Consider the following 15,231-nt stretch of genomic DNA (forward strand, 5'->3'; position numbering starts at 1 on the left):
CAAACAATAGCGACGCTTTGTAAAGTGCGTGAACACGTGAGCCTTCTGAAAGGCTATATAAGCCAGATAGGTAGAATAATAAGGTGGTGYTGAACTTGCATCACATTGATGTGTGTGTTCTTTCCTGTCTTGCTGAGAATGGGCTGCGGCAATGACTAGTTAGTATATAGGCTACAATGTATTACACTTGCCTTCTAAAAAGTCACTAACTAGTCTTTTCCCGTAAATTATATCGTTTATCTGTTAAAGTGATGCAGCAAACACGAACAATATAAAAGGAGAGGATCAACAGCAGTTTGATTTTGTGTACATTGTTAGAAGTTTCTATGGAAAGTGATTTTCATCATCTTGTCAAAAAAATAAAATAAATGTAACTTATGTTTTGCTGTTTTTCAGCTAGTATTCTCCAAGCTATGTCTCTCTTGATTTGTGCTGAGATGTACCAAGTAACAAGACTCCAACATATTTGTGAGCTTTATATTATCACCCAGCTTCAGAGTATGCCTAGCAGAGAATTGGCATCTACAAGACTCAGTATTGTTAGCTTGCTTAGAAAAGCTAAGGTACTTACTTTTTACATTACATGAGACTATATATGTTGATTCTAAATCAAAGAGGGTTTTTTGTTTTTAAAACATAATTGTTAAGATTTTTAAGATCTTATTTCAAATTTCAAGGACAAACGTTGGTATATTATCTTTTGATTAAAGATTTTGGGTGTCATAAGGATGGCTAAAATATGACCTGATGAGACTTTTGCAGCCTTTCATTTCTTTAAGAAATCAAATCTTTATTGTAAGATACACAGTCATAGCATATTCTGTCTGATTTTGTTCATCAAAAAGACATTGGAGTAATTCACCTTAATCATAACTTCTCTCAGAGATGTAGGCAACTGAAGGTGCACTACTTCCTGTTTTAGCCAAGAAGAAAAGTATGGTATGTCCAAGTAACAGAGAAGATCTGGATTGGATAGAAAATAGGGTGAAATATATTTTAAAAAATGTTACAAAAAGATTAGAGGCTGCAAAATGATAGAAAGAAAATAAAGACAGATTTGCAAGAAGAGAAGAGAATAAAAACTGGAGTAATATTTACGAGAGAATACTGTTAAGAGAGTATCTTAAAGAAAGAGAATGAAAGAGCAAAACCAACATGCCATGCTCATAAAAAGGGAATAAAACAACTCAAAATTATTGTATGTTGGGAAATGCCTTACTTAATAAATCAAGTGTTAATTTATAGTAACAGATTTTTTTTATCCTTAAATCTAAACCCAATCTGGAAATTTTTGATTGGTAAAGCAAGCAAAATAGCTGGTATCTCCTTGTTTCTGAGACTTCACAGGAGATAGAATACAAATTTAAATACTTACTGGGTTTTTCTCTTTGTAAATGCATTATAATGATTAGAATGTCATTTGTAATACAGTGCAGATTTTAAAAAATGTTCTCATTTTGTGCTTTTATTTCAGTRAATGTGTAGACATTCCCATGATCTTTCCTTCACTGGCAACACCAAATAATTACTTACCAAATTTTTAAGCATGAATATCACTGTGTTTTGTTTACTACTGTTTCAAAATCCACCTTGAGATAAATAACTTGAGCATAATATGGATGCATACTAAAGCTTTCAGATAATTGCTGCCTAGCTCTATAGGGTAACACACGGTTTCAATTGCCACATTTCATTGCCTCTGATTCCCCAGGTGAGAGAAAGCTTTACACAGCATTAAACTGTAAGGCTGTGAGAGGACTGAGTAGTGCAGAACCTAATTCATACCTAATGCTAATCAGGATCCAAAATCCAAAACTGAGTATCTGACCTGTGTGGCGCTCCACCCAGGTGGTGTTTGTATAATAGTCCTAAAAGACTCTTGCCAGTATTAAGCAGCAAGAATCTCTAGCACAGGGGTTAGGTCACACAGCTAGGGGAGGGGAGTTTTAGAATTCATTCAAGGGGCTGCATCTGTTTACGTATTTCCTTCAATGACTTTTTCTTCTTTTTCTCTTACTGTCAAAACTTTATTTAATAAACTGCTATGTTGACAGTTACAATCCAAAATAATGTATTTTGACATGTGAGCTATGCTAGTTTTTTTTCTCGCCTACTTTTAGACCTGGTAATATTCAAATGTTGTTTGTATTTCCTTTCTTCTTGCAGTTTCACAATTCTGATTGCCTGTCAACTTGGCTTCTTCATTTTATTGCCACTAACTACCTCATCTTCAGTCAAAAGCCGGAATTCCAAGATCTTTCAGGTAGTTTTTCAAATATTTTTTAAAAAGAAATCTTTTTCAGTTACGTTTAGATTAGAAATGAGATACCAAGTAATGCTACTTCTACATGAGGAAATGAATAAGACTTTTTTAGGATATACAGTCTAATCCAATCCAAAGTCATTCTGGGCCAGATAGTAGTCTACCAGCCTACTGTGGGAGTAGCATATGACACACAGAAGAGTAATATAGCTAGAGAAGCATCCACTTGTCTTTTGGTTCGTATGCTGATGACCATGTTCCCACTCATTATTGAATTGGCTAGGGCAGTTTGCTTATCTTATTTCAACTCTTCCATCCCTTTAAGTATAACTGTGTTTTATTTATACATTTGACTCAAGATAATGAGTTACTTCCAATAGTTTCTGTTTAAGGTATTTTTTTAGGAAGAAGATAGGTTTCTTGTGGTATTCTCCATTAGATCAAGTAAATAAATCCAAGTTGTTCCAGAGAATTGATATTTATTTTCTAAAAGAGAGTATATTTGTTTCCTGACATGTAATTCTAGAATGTTTTGCCATCTGTCTGAGAGGGAATGTCTGTTTGGCACTCTGATGAAGGTGATCTCAATGAATGTGTCACTTCTGCCTGGTGATAGTATTCAGACTATTGATACTGAGCCAGTGTCTTCAAAATGGAATTTTCTTATCAGTGGGCTGATTCAGTCCGAAATATGTTAAAGGTCCTCTTTCCTCATTTGCAAGGCTTGCATATGCATGGGACGACAGATAACTTTGCGATTGTTTGTTATGAACAAAAAAAGGAGAACTGGGTCTTCTTTGCTTTGTTCTGGACATCGGACAATTCAATATTATCTACCTTTCAGTGGTTCATCTGCCCAGCTTCTGAAATGCCCATTTTATAAATGAGAGCTGGATTGCAAATCTGGATTACAAATGAGAGATCAGAAAACCTGTGCTGATGGATGTCAGCTACAAGTGGGTTCAGTTCATGTAGGACTTGGTTTGCTTCACTTCCGTGGTGGCTCAGGTGGTGGATTGTGTTTGAAAATGCTCTTTGGTAACTTTCTTCCTTCAGAACTTTGGTCTCAACCCTCTCAAGGTTCTCTCTTAAAGCAGAAGGGTTTGGGTCTTTCAGTCTGGTGAAGGTTTGTGTGGCAACTGTCTCTGTCTTCCAACTGGGGGATATGGGACCAGATACTCAAAGGCTTATAGATTCCTGCAGGTCTTGATGTAGGCACAGCCACTTATTTTGCAGTTTCCCAGCATGGTACCAATTTTATGCTGGCTTTTTTCATGGGATTCTCTCTCTCCAAAACTTTAGTTCTTGCTCTGTCTCTTCTTATCTGGAAAGGTGGCATCACTTCTATCAGGCCAGTACACGAGATTTGGGCTTCCATAGGTAACCTCTATTCAAAAGATATTCTGTGTTCGTCAAGGACAGTGTGTATCTTCATGCTCATCTTAAATTTATATCTTGGTGGTGCCAAATCTCTGTCAGGCAAGAGATTAATCTTTCGATGGTTTTCCTAAAGCCTTATATTTTTAGGGCCGGAACTGCTTCATAGTATCAGCAGCAAGAAGGAGCTCTTGTTTTCTTATTGCAGTTTCATACCCTTTAAGAAGTTTGTTTCTTAAGCTGTTTGTTTCTACTGTGAAAAGTTCTAAGAGCTCTTTTGTTTCCATACAGGCAGTTATCCAGATGGGTATCAGGTTGCATATGAACCTGTTACGAAACTATGAAAGTGATGTTTCAGATAATGATCAGAATGTGTTCTAACACAGCCCAAGAGACCTAAGGGATGAGTTGTACAGTATTTCCATACTGAATATTTGCTGTGTGATCACTGGGAGTTTCCTCCAAGCTTTCAACATTTCTGAAGCATTCAGGGCTGATGCAGAGTGGTACTACAGTTGTTGTTTGTTTGATAAAGTTTTTTAAATCTCCATCAGGTGACTGTTACCAGAGTAACTATTTGGAATCAGCCTCTGGACGAAAGCATGTGTGGATTCTCTCAAAGAAAAAGAGTATATTCCCAGTAACTGGTGTTCTTTGAGACATGCTATCCGCATTCACATTAGTCTGCCCTTTGCTTTTCTTTGTTCTCTGAGTCTCTTCCAGATGATTTTTCACTGAGAGGTAGACATGCTCTACATCATAGACCTTGCAGTGGGCAAGATGGAGGGAAGAAATAAAAATGCATATGTAAATACGTGTACGTCATGGAAAAACATTCTTTTCTGGTTTGTCAGGACACAAATATTCTCACAGTTAGAATTCAGATGCAGAATATACTTCTCAAAGAAGAGCAACTATTGGTAGGTGACCTTGCTTTTTTCATTAAGAAGGATTTTTACTCTTCATTTCCATTATCATGTCAAATGTCAAAAAGAACAATGATACATGAGGTAGGTGGTGATTTCTGGAGTTACTTACTTAAAGTTAAAATCTTCAAGTGCAACTCTGCAATTTGCATAAGACAAATGAAATAGCCTGCCTATTGCTGATTATTAATGAGTGGCCTGTCTCCGTCAATTCTCAAGCTACAGGTCTCTCTACTGTCCTTTAATCTCTGTTCCAGTTGGTCTGAATCTCCCACCCCCCAAAAAAAACTAGGCAATTGCTGCTGCAGACTAATTCAGAAAAAGCTGGGATATGGGGATGAAAAAGCATATTTTTATAAAGTCAAATAGAATTCACCTAAACAGTATGACTTAATTCTGCTATATTTTTATTTTGTTATTTGTATTTTATTTTATCAGAAACAAAAACTTGGAATCAAAAGACAAAAATCTTACTAAATTCTTAATTAGCTCCTTCACATTGCTTTTTGTAATGACAAGCCTTTGGCACACAGATTGAACTGCATTCCTTGGTTGTGTTGCAGCATAGAAGAGCTCTCACTGTTGATTTCCTGATTATCTTTTGTGGATAGAGAATATGCGCCTCTAGAATGATCTCTTTGCTCTCTTTAATGTGTATTGTATTCATTTTAAAAAGTACCTTATAGCAAGGCTTAATAGCAAAAGAATATAATGTAGAAAGTTTTCACGTTGTATGCAAGACCTAAGTAAGATGGACTGCACTTGTCTGTATCTGTTTATATCCTTAATATTTTTAATATTTTTAAACCTATTTTAAAATATTTTCTGAGCTTGTACACTTGTGCCTGTATGTTTGTGTACTATGTTTAATTCATTTATTGCTTTCTTTAGTGGACGAGCGCAATTTTGTAGAGATGCACAGATGGCCCTCTGATATGTACCTGAAGCAGCTTGCTGTTTACAGGAATTATATCCATTCTCAGAAATGCTATTGCACAGTAATGTAAGAAGACTGAACATACTCAAAGTATATCTCAACTGGGAAATTTCAGATTGAGAATTATCTAAAATACAAAAATCACATCAAGAGCAAAAATAAATACTGAACACTGTATACTATGCTGTATTGCACTTACTAATATTCTTTGCTTTGATAATAAATCACTTTTTTTCTTAAAAGAGTGATAAATGTATCATGAGGATTTATTTCAAACATGAGAATTTCACACTCAATAGGATTAAACCTAGTATGGGACTCTTGCATAACTCATCTGTAACTATCCATTTTTCTGTTTCCCCTTTCAGTTTCCTTACTGCTTATTTTATTGCCCTTTATGGTTATTTTCAGCTGCTAAGTCGTTGAAAACGGATTTTTTTTTTGAACCTTGTGTTTGGCCACAGTATCAGTGCAAGAAAGTTGGGTGGCTAACTTGTGAGCTCTTTAAATATCTCAGAATACAAAATTTTACCACAACCTTTATTGGCTTGCAAAGTTAAGGATACATTTAATAAACATTTGAGTAACTGTTCATTTTCTACTTCAGGTGAAGCTTGCAGTTCTCATTAATGGGACTTCTAGTCATATAAGCAGATATTCTTAATTTCACCAGAATGCTTATGTGGCATCATCACTATGTTGTTTAGTGTTTCCTAATTATCTAAAAGTGGAAATATTTTTTTCCTCACAGTGAGTAGGATATAGAAGTCTGCTTTAGTAACTTGTTGAACATCTTCGCTAGTGTGAGAATATTTTATGTTCTTGTATATAAAAATTCAGGAAGTACATAACTTAGCTAAGAGCATATCTATTCAGTACTGGTAGAGATAGGGAAGCACAGGAAGGGGGTCAACAGTCATTCTTATGTTTTGTGGGAGAAAACTCCCTAACACTAATGACTTTCTTCAGAAAAAGTTTGTCTCAATCAGAAGTTTCCTCCAGGAGCTGATACCGTGTTTCAAATAGATGCCATGGTTGTGGAGGGAGGTGACCTTTCAGATAGATATGCCAGTCCTGTGAAGAACTTCAGCAATTTATATAGTGTCTGAACCTAGAAAGACACAGAAAAATACTGAAAAAATTACTTAGTATTTCTCCAAGAACCACAGCAGACTATCTCAAAAGTACCTGGAAACTATAGCTATGAGGTGAAAATGAAACTGCAAATTGCTGGAATTTAATTTTTTTTGTATCTAAAAATTGTTTCTGTATTGCAATAAAATTTTATAGGTTAATTATTCTTTTTAATTCCTCACTAGAATCATAGGGATTTTCTTTTTTGGTGATATTTTGAAGAATCAAGATGATGTTTCCTTTCCTAAAAAAAGGAGATTGTGATTCAACTGACTGTTGCAGGTGCAGAATTCTAAGGTTAGTTTTACATAAGAATAGTGGTAGTTGAATTCAATTTTTACTTCTAACTTGTCATCTGGAGTTCATAAAGTTCTTTAAAATATGAGATACAGTTATCTGCATCTCACATATAAGGAAACTTAAATGTAGAGCATTAAGTTGCTTTTTCAGGATCACTAAAGAAAACTTAAGAAAAAAAACTAGGTAGAAAAGTTAAATATATAAAAATTAAAGGTAAAAAAGTTATTTAATGCTGTTATATTTGTTACAACATAAATTACATTTTAAACATAAATTAACTGGATAAATAAGAGTAAAATTTAGTTTTTTGAAGCATAGGGCCATGGACAAAAATGAGCACACAACTAGAACCATAACTTGCATGGATACCTGATAGCATGCTTGATTGCAAGATATGCTTCTATCAGTAGGCAGCTCAGTTATTTAAATTACAGCTTATATGCCTCATACTAACTTTTATATTAAAAGTGATTACAAAAGTTATGTATGAATATTGGTCTGTGTTGCATGTAGTCCTAAACTTTTAGTATTTTGAAACTTTACCATATATGTTGTAAGTTTTTGCTAGAAATTAGTCTATTGCCAATAATTTAGGCATAAGTAAAATACAAAACAAAATACTATTTTTAACTTCACTTAAATGTTTTATAAGCATTTAGAAAATAGGCTTAATGGAAATATCAACACTCTGTCGGAGCAACTGAAATATTTTGATATTATATATTTTAATCAATTGTTATAATCACAAGTTTAATACAGAGAAGGCAGGCAATATAAAAATATTATTTATTCACAGATGTACTGTAACTTATTATTCAGAAATTGAAATAGCTTTCCATCTTAACAGGTATCCTCATAGTGCCACCTGTATCAGGTGCAAGTATGGTACTCTTGCAAACATAGAACATAGGTGATAAATTTATGAAAAAGCTTTCTCCATTCTTATTTTATATGATGTTTATCTGTAGAAATGTGTTTATCTTAAGCTATTTTTTAAATAAATACTTCAGCATTCAAAAACATAACTGAAAGTAAATCATGATGCTTGAGTAGTTACTGTTGGTAAATTTTGTTAATAGAATATCTTGTTAGCSTTTAACAACTTACAGATCATGGATATTCAGGAGCTAGAGCACTACTGTGTGACGTATTTTGAATGCATAATACATTAGGACCTTTGTTAGGCTGTAAAGTAATAATTAGGAAGCAGCTGAAAAAATAATTCAAACAAGTAACTTTGAAGAAAAGTAAAATGTGTGAAGAGGAAAACTTACATATTAGTTCAGGAAACTGTTAATAACTTCTACGTCTCTAAAATAAAATGTTAGTGTTTTGATAAACAGTTTTAATATATTATCCAGGTACCTAGTTTTCTAGTTTCATAACTGCCAAAAGAGCTTTATGTTGTGGAAGAATTAGGATTTACTTGACCTCAAATTAGAATCCAGAGAATCGGTGACCTTCTTACTTGATGGGGTTCAAACTTGCATTTCTTACATCCAAGTCCCTGAGTGTTAAGTGATGCTAATTGCTCTTCAACCTTTATATTTTCAGGCGTGCAATTCACTCAAGRAAAAGCAGCAAAAGGAGCATGATTCTAGAACCTTTTAGGCCAATCAAAGGGAGATTATTTCTTCTCAAAAATTTAATACATTTCATTGAGTATCTGTTGAACCTTACTAGCAGAAACAGTCCTAAAAACAGATAATGGAAAAAGGTTCTTTTGTTCCTGTGCAAAAGATCCCCTCAAAACATGCTTGTTCTTTAATGCTATCTCCCCTTCTGACTGCAGATTTCTTTCCAGGCTTCTCAACACAAGGACTGGGTTGAATCTTGAAATCACAAGACTGTAATTACATACTTTTCCTCTTGTAAAACATACCTCATTTTCATATTAAGGCCCATTCCCCTCTTGGGGCATGCTCAGAGTCAGCTTACCATCTACAGCCCTGGATATGCCCCTGATTTCTCAGTTCCAAGCTACTGAGACTTGCAGCTCTGAATGTCTCTGGAAACAGAACTCCTAGAATATGGAGAACTTTAAGGTCAAGTAAGGCAGCAGGGGGTGAATTTAGGTATTATCAGGTAGTAGCTAAGCAGCTTCTAGATGGTTTGGGATTACGGTTTTGAACAGACATCTAAGTGGAATTTAGATTTCCAAGTGCTTTATTAGATCTAACTCTCAAAATCTGTATTTGTAAGACAATTAATAATTAAGATATTTAACAACAGATTGCACCATATACTTTTTACTGTTTTTAGTATATGTTAATGCTTGTCCCAAGCTAGGACTGAGCTTTATATTGAAAGGCTAACAGAAAGCTTTCTGCATTAATGAAGTTTTCCACATGGTAATTACAGATTCTCTGCTGTAGTCCTTAAGGCTTTGATGTATTTGATATGAAAAAATGTTAGAAGGAAGAAACAGATATTTTATTAGGTATGTGTTGAAACTCAGCCTTTCATGTATTTGTCTTTTAATGTAGTCTGACAAAAATTTACATGTTTTTAGATTTGGCAGTTAACATTTTGTTAAAAAATAAACACTTTTTTCTAGTCAGTCTCATGTGATTATTTACCCTTTGGTGTTAGAAAATATGAGCATTACACTACAAAGATTTTTTGTAGCTTATTAACTTATAATTTATTTGCAAGGTGAGAGTGAGCAAAAAATGTAAATAATTGCTTATCTTGCAGTATTCCCCCAGGTCCTTAAATTAAGGCCCACTGAATCAAATGATGTATGCACATACAGGGAAGTCGTTTTGTTCTAGCGTTTTTTTCCTTCTTCACATGACTCCTAGATTAATTCTGAAAATTAGTTTTAGTGAAGTAATCCATTTTGAATCAAGGGAATTTAGGTGCTTAATCACATCTAAAAGTCAGAGCCATATCGGCATCTAGTTTTATAATGTTCCTCTGACATACCCAGAGAAAGTCTTTACTCCAGCCTGTCATATAATGAGGAAAAAAAAATAAGATGCTTTGGATACCTTTTCTTGTTAGTGATGCAGTAAAGAACAGCTAACCGTTATTTTGGTCAGCTCTTGACAGTGCTTGTTATTCAGAATTAGTGAAAGGAGATCAAATTGAGTAACTTGAAAGGAAAACTATGCCAAACACCTTCAGATAACAGGCAGAAAGGTCTCAGTATTTAACTTGCATAAGAAAAATATCAGGATTTAGGATGCTTGTATTAGAGAGACTGCTTGATCAAGCTGAAAATATTTTTTGTATTTTGGAAGTTGTAGTGAAAAGATTCTATAGAACGGGCCTGCATACCACACAGCCCACAAAGCAATTTCTTTGACCTGCCCTACTGTCTTGATTTGAAAAAAACTCTTAAGCTTGCCTTGCTTCAGTCCCCCAACATACTGCTAAGCACGTGGAAGGTTACCACATGAACTGCAACTTCTTGTTCATTCAGCTGATCTTTATTTGATTGGGGGTCAGCCAGGTTATTTATTTGAGAAAATTAAAGGAAGATGCAGTTCCTCATTTCAAGTTTTGCTCTCTGCATGTTGAGAAGTGAGACCAGAAACTCTTTTTAAAAGATGAAGTACTAGGAGGAGAGGTCTTGTGACAAGTCAGAAAGTGGTGAACATGGAGAGATGTGGTACCAGCTGAAAAGAAATAAGGAGAGAGCACAAGTGGGAGGAGTCCCTGCCATTAGAAGACAGATTTGGAAAAACAATTTGCTTTACCAGAAGTGAGAGGCAGTATGAAAGAAAAATACTGAAGCAGAAATTGAGGAAGAATGCCAAAATGCTTGTTTTAAGTCACATGAGAAAAAGAAAGGACCGCAGTAACTGATTCTTATGAGGGATGAAGAAGAGGATGAAGAAGAAGCACTTACCTGGGTGCAGAATAGCAACATGTAGAAAGAACTGATGTTACCCAAGGTACTTTTTGGTGCGTGTGTTCTGTGGCTGGTAAGCACAATGGGGTAGCTCTTTCGGCCCGCTGTCCTGCATTTAATCACAGAATTGCTTAAATGGCTAAACTATGTTACTTCACATGCTTACTACCCTAGGGACTGAAAGGCAGTATTAACTTGCAGGTGCTATACCTGAGTTTGCTTATGTGTCAGAACACTTTCTGCAGTGACTCCAGTGCCAAAACCTGACCTTCAAATGAGAAAAGAAGATGATGAGAGAAGGCCAGTTTTAGAAATATGAGGCATGATAATTGGGAAATTCAGGCTGAAGTGAGACAGCATCACATCATTTTAAGTAGATGTATAGGTTTAACAGAATGGAAAGAAAACCCACCCCAGATCTCTTGGTTAACATTCTTATTGCACAATTCTCCTGTCCCTCAAATTGATGAAAGTAAAATAAGTCAGTTTGTGGTGATGCTTAATCTTGTCCTTTTATTCTGTATTAATTTGTGTGGAGTATATGGTGCAGCATCTGTCCAGAAACCATTATTCCTGAAGAAAATTGCAGTGTGTTCTGATGGCTGTAGCCTGGTGTTAGGATCTGCAATGGACCACTTGCTCTTCTGAGTTGAATCCTGCCAAGGAAAAGGTAAGAGATCTTTTTGCAATCTGTATACAGCTTTGCCTGACCTACAGCAGGACTTATTTGTCAGAAATATTTCAGATTCTTCTACAGTAAGTTAGTAAGGCTGATATTTGCAGTGCAGCATTTTATATTTCCTTACAAAAAGTATGGAAAGACATTGCAAAAGAAAAGGAAAACAATTACTGAAGTGCTTTTGATGCTAAACTAGTGAGGTTACGCTCCTTTGAGTGTAAACATTTCAGTCAAATTATACATGGTATATTTAGCCTCAGCTAGGCACAGATTGTTCAGGAGCACTCATGGAAGAAATTCAGGTCACCGTACTGGATTCTACATAATTCACTAGCAAAGTGAGGACATTTTGCTCTTGAAGTGATGTTCTGCCAGAGCTACTTTAGTGAGGATTGATTTTTTTTTTTAACTCTGTGAACATTTTGTTACTCTTAAAATGCACAGCAAATAAATTTTATAGGACTTTTCTCTTAAGTGGAAATAGATTGGACTAGAAAATGTGAAAGACTCTGCAGTTCTAAAAACTATGCATATTCTAATCTACCTGTTCAATAGTTTTCACATAAGACTATCCCTACCTGTAGAATTCATGTGATAGTAGTCTGCTTTCATGGGTTACAGTCTTTACATATATTTGTCATTTTAAAACACTTTCATCTGTGTATTAACTGTGACCATCTTGGAGTTATAAGAATTTCTTTCAAAAATCATCTTTCAACTTCTCTACTTCTCTCTTTGGTATGTTCTGGATTTTTGCCAACAGACTAAAGCATAAGTAGCTGTTAAACAGGAATCTGTCTGAAGGCAGTCCAATACGAGCACAAAATTCATATCCTATGATGGGTGTTAAAATCTAGTAAACTAATAAAACTTATAGTTGACCTTTCTGGAAAGATAATGAAGCCTATGGCAAATGCAGATATAGGTTTAGTTTTACCTGCCAGGTAGGGATACATTGCTGGACCTGTTTCTAAATTACTATAAGGCTTCTGGAAGATGACATTTCTGTTTAACTCAGTGCTAGTTAAGTGTTTAGAGAGTGAGTTATTCTTTTTGAGTTACATGTAGAGATTATGCTCAAGCTAGTTGGCTTTTGGTGGATGTTTCTCTTTTGAAGCAAGAAAAACAAGGGAGAGATTTTATAATTATTTTACTTGAAGTCATTTACCAATTGAGGCTACTGGGGTATATAAGATACTGGAGTATGTTCTTAACTGTCTGTTTCTAGTAGCTTCATTAATGTACCAGTTACCTGGCAGCGTTTTTCATCAAGATAAAAATGCTTCGACATGGTAATTTCATATATTCACCACTGGTTTCTATTTCCTGGTTATTAAAAATTGTGATTAATACCCTGGTTGCTTCATCTGTAATAAATACTTTAGGAACTAATTGAAATTTGAGAAAAACAATGATATGCTTTGCAATTATAGTTTAATGCAACTCTGTGCATTTGTCATGCAACTAAATAAACCTCTTGTTTCAGATCCCTAAGAAACCCCAGATTCAAATCTTATCAATGTCAGTTTATTACTTAACTGTATTCAAACCAAGAATTTGAGACTTCAGAAACAGTTATGGTAAGCTACTATACCTGTATTTTATAATAAATAGTGTGATTCTGATTATAGGTTATAATCAAAATGGGCAAGAGCCATTTTATTTGACGGGAACATGATGAGCCTGGGAAATGGTGTTTGGACAGACCTTAAAAAAAAAAAAGTTGAAAGTTGAACTCTGTTCTCAAAATGTGAACAATGTTTTTGGTATGATATTGGTGATTTTAGAATTAAAGTGTGTATTTAGCTATTTCTGCTCTCCTGTCAGAGTTCAGCTTGGAACAATTCAGTTACGTAGGTGCATAGATGAGCTCTTCCTTTCTTTTTCTTCTGAAAAATCACACAGGAAATATAACTGGCACATAGGTACTCTTGGAGGCCAAATGCTTTAGTGATTAATGCTCTTGACTGAGACCCATCAATACCAGAGTATGCAGTTTACAGCATATAATTTGACCCTGCTGAACTGCTSCAATATAACTCTCTTCAGAAATGCTAAACAAAAAAGAAAGCAGCATGACTTTTTCAAGCACTAAAAATAGATGTTTGTGGTTATAGTATTAACACTTCTTGACCAGTTTCTCTCATCATCAGCTCATCAGGTACTGCCCATCATCCAGAATTACATAAAACACATCTCCAGGCACATCTGAGAACAGAGAGAAAATTCCTACAGCAGCTTCAGCTTATCTTACTTCTGACACAATGAGTGAAAATACATTTAAACTCTGTTAGTAGATTTTAAACTTTTCCTCCAAAGACAATTCCAGCTGCATAAAACAATTGAAAATACTGAGTTTTGTGTGAACACATTTTTTTTAAGCTATCATGCAAATTCTCATATATGAGATTTGCTCTTTGTTAGGAAGAGTGCTAAGTTATGCTGAACAAACACAAATTCCCAGAAATTTGCATAAATCATCTTGAGTACTCTAAGATCAGCTGAAATATGCGATTGTTATTTCTGCCAAGAAGTAGCAGACTTAAAACTTGCCCAAGAAATAAGTTTTTTTCCTTTTCCATGGCTTTTCAAGCGTGGATAAAAGCCTGTAGTGTTGACTTTTTCACTTTTGATGAGTTTAATGAAGTTCAGGAACAATAACAAGCATAGCTGGGGGATTTTGCAGGGAAAGCACACAAGATGGCTTCTTTCTGAGCTCATAGCTATGAGAACAAACTCATAAAGTCTCATGTGAACCTGAGACAGAGACAGATGTGGTTGTGCTCATTGGCAAGCTTTGTTGTGATGAGGCTGGTAAGGAAATGCTGACATTTTAGCTCCAAACCTGGGTTACTTCCTTCTCCTTGGGCTCTTTCTGTTCAGTAAATACTAAAAGTTAACTTGTTTATTAAAAATAAAATCAATTTAAGGTGCTAGGCTTTAAAAAATAAATTTTGTTTCACGGTTTTTAATTGAACTTTCAAAAAAATACACTTTTAATCTCTGACAAAAAAAAGCAGAAAAAACAAGGATGAGGAAGAAATAAAAGATGAGAGAGAAGTATTGAGGAGGGTTTTGTTCTTTTGAGTTTTTTTTCCCTCATCACTGAGTAAACCAAATCTTTTTTTTCCCCCGCAAAGATAGTGTTATTTTAATGCCAAGTGTTTGAAGCAATTTTTCATCCAGTTTTACATTGCTCTGATTTCCTGTAAATCTGTTTTCCAAAACAACACTGTGTGCTTTAGGCCTGAACTTGGCAAATACTATCTTAGTGGAGTATTCTTCAATTAACAGCCTCTTAAACAGTCTACACATCCCCAGGCATTTTCTATCCCAAACAGCCCTCAGTTCATAATGATTATAGTCAGAAATGAAAGCTCTGATACATAACTTCCTGCCAGAAGCTGTGTTGTAACAAAATATTTACAAAAAAAGTGCTGCTCAGACTAGTCTCTGTGCCCTTGCCGTGAAACATGAGCCAAAAGACCATGGGTCATAAGGGTAAGGGCCATGCTTACAAGCTGCTGTGGTTATTTTCAAGATCGCATTCCACAGTACCAATGTTATGGTTGACTATGTATATTTCCTGCTTAGTCTAATTAAAGAAATTCTGTATGCTGTGTAGAAAACATTGAGAGTTGCTAGCACGTCATTTGGGAGAGAGGGGCAGAAAGAAGACTGAAGAGAAAAGAGAGAGGCATTTGGAATGAGCATATGAATCAATCTATACAAAAAAGAACCACAGGAGTGAACACA

General features: G+C 35.1%; 1 protein-coding gene across 1 annotated transcript in view; it reads left to right on the forward strand.

Annotated features, from left to right (window-relative positions):
- RHOBTB3 (Rho related BTB domain containing 3) overlaps window positions 1-5,680 on the forward strand; it is a 28,476-nt gene extending 22,796 nt beyond the window's left edge. Inside the window, exons 10-12 of the mRNA XM_085299745.1 lie at window positions 397-563; window positions 2,167-2,263; window positions 5,458-5,680. Coding sequence (XP_085155871.1) covers window positions 397-563; window positions 2,167-2,263; window positions 5,458-5,573 — 380 coding nt within the window. The 3' untranslated portion in view covers window positions 5,574-5,680. The remainder of the gene's footprint in view (window positions 1-396; window positions 564-2,166; window positions 2,264-5,457) is intronic.
- The last annotated feature ends 9,551 nt before the right edge of the window (window positions 5,681-15,231 follow it).

The sequence above is a fragment of the Rhea americana genome, unplaced genomic scaffold (assembly GCF_003343005.1).
Source record: "Rhea americana isolate MKP2758 unplaced genomic scaffold, rheAme1 scaffold_153, whole genome shotgun sequence".
Taxonomy (NCBI): domain Eukaryota; kingdom Metazoa; phylum Chordata; class Aves; order Rheiformes; family Rheidae; genus Rhea; species Rhea americana.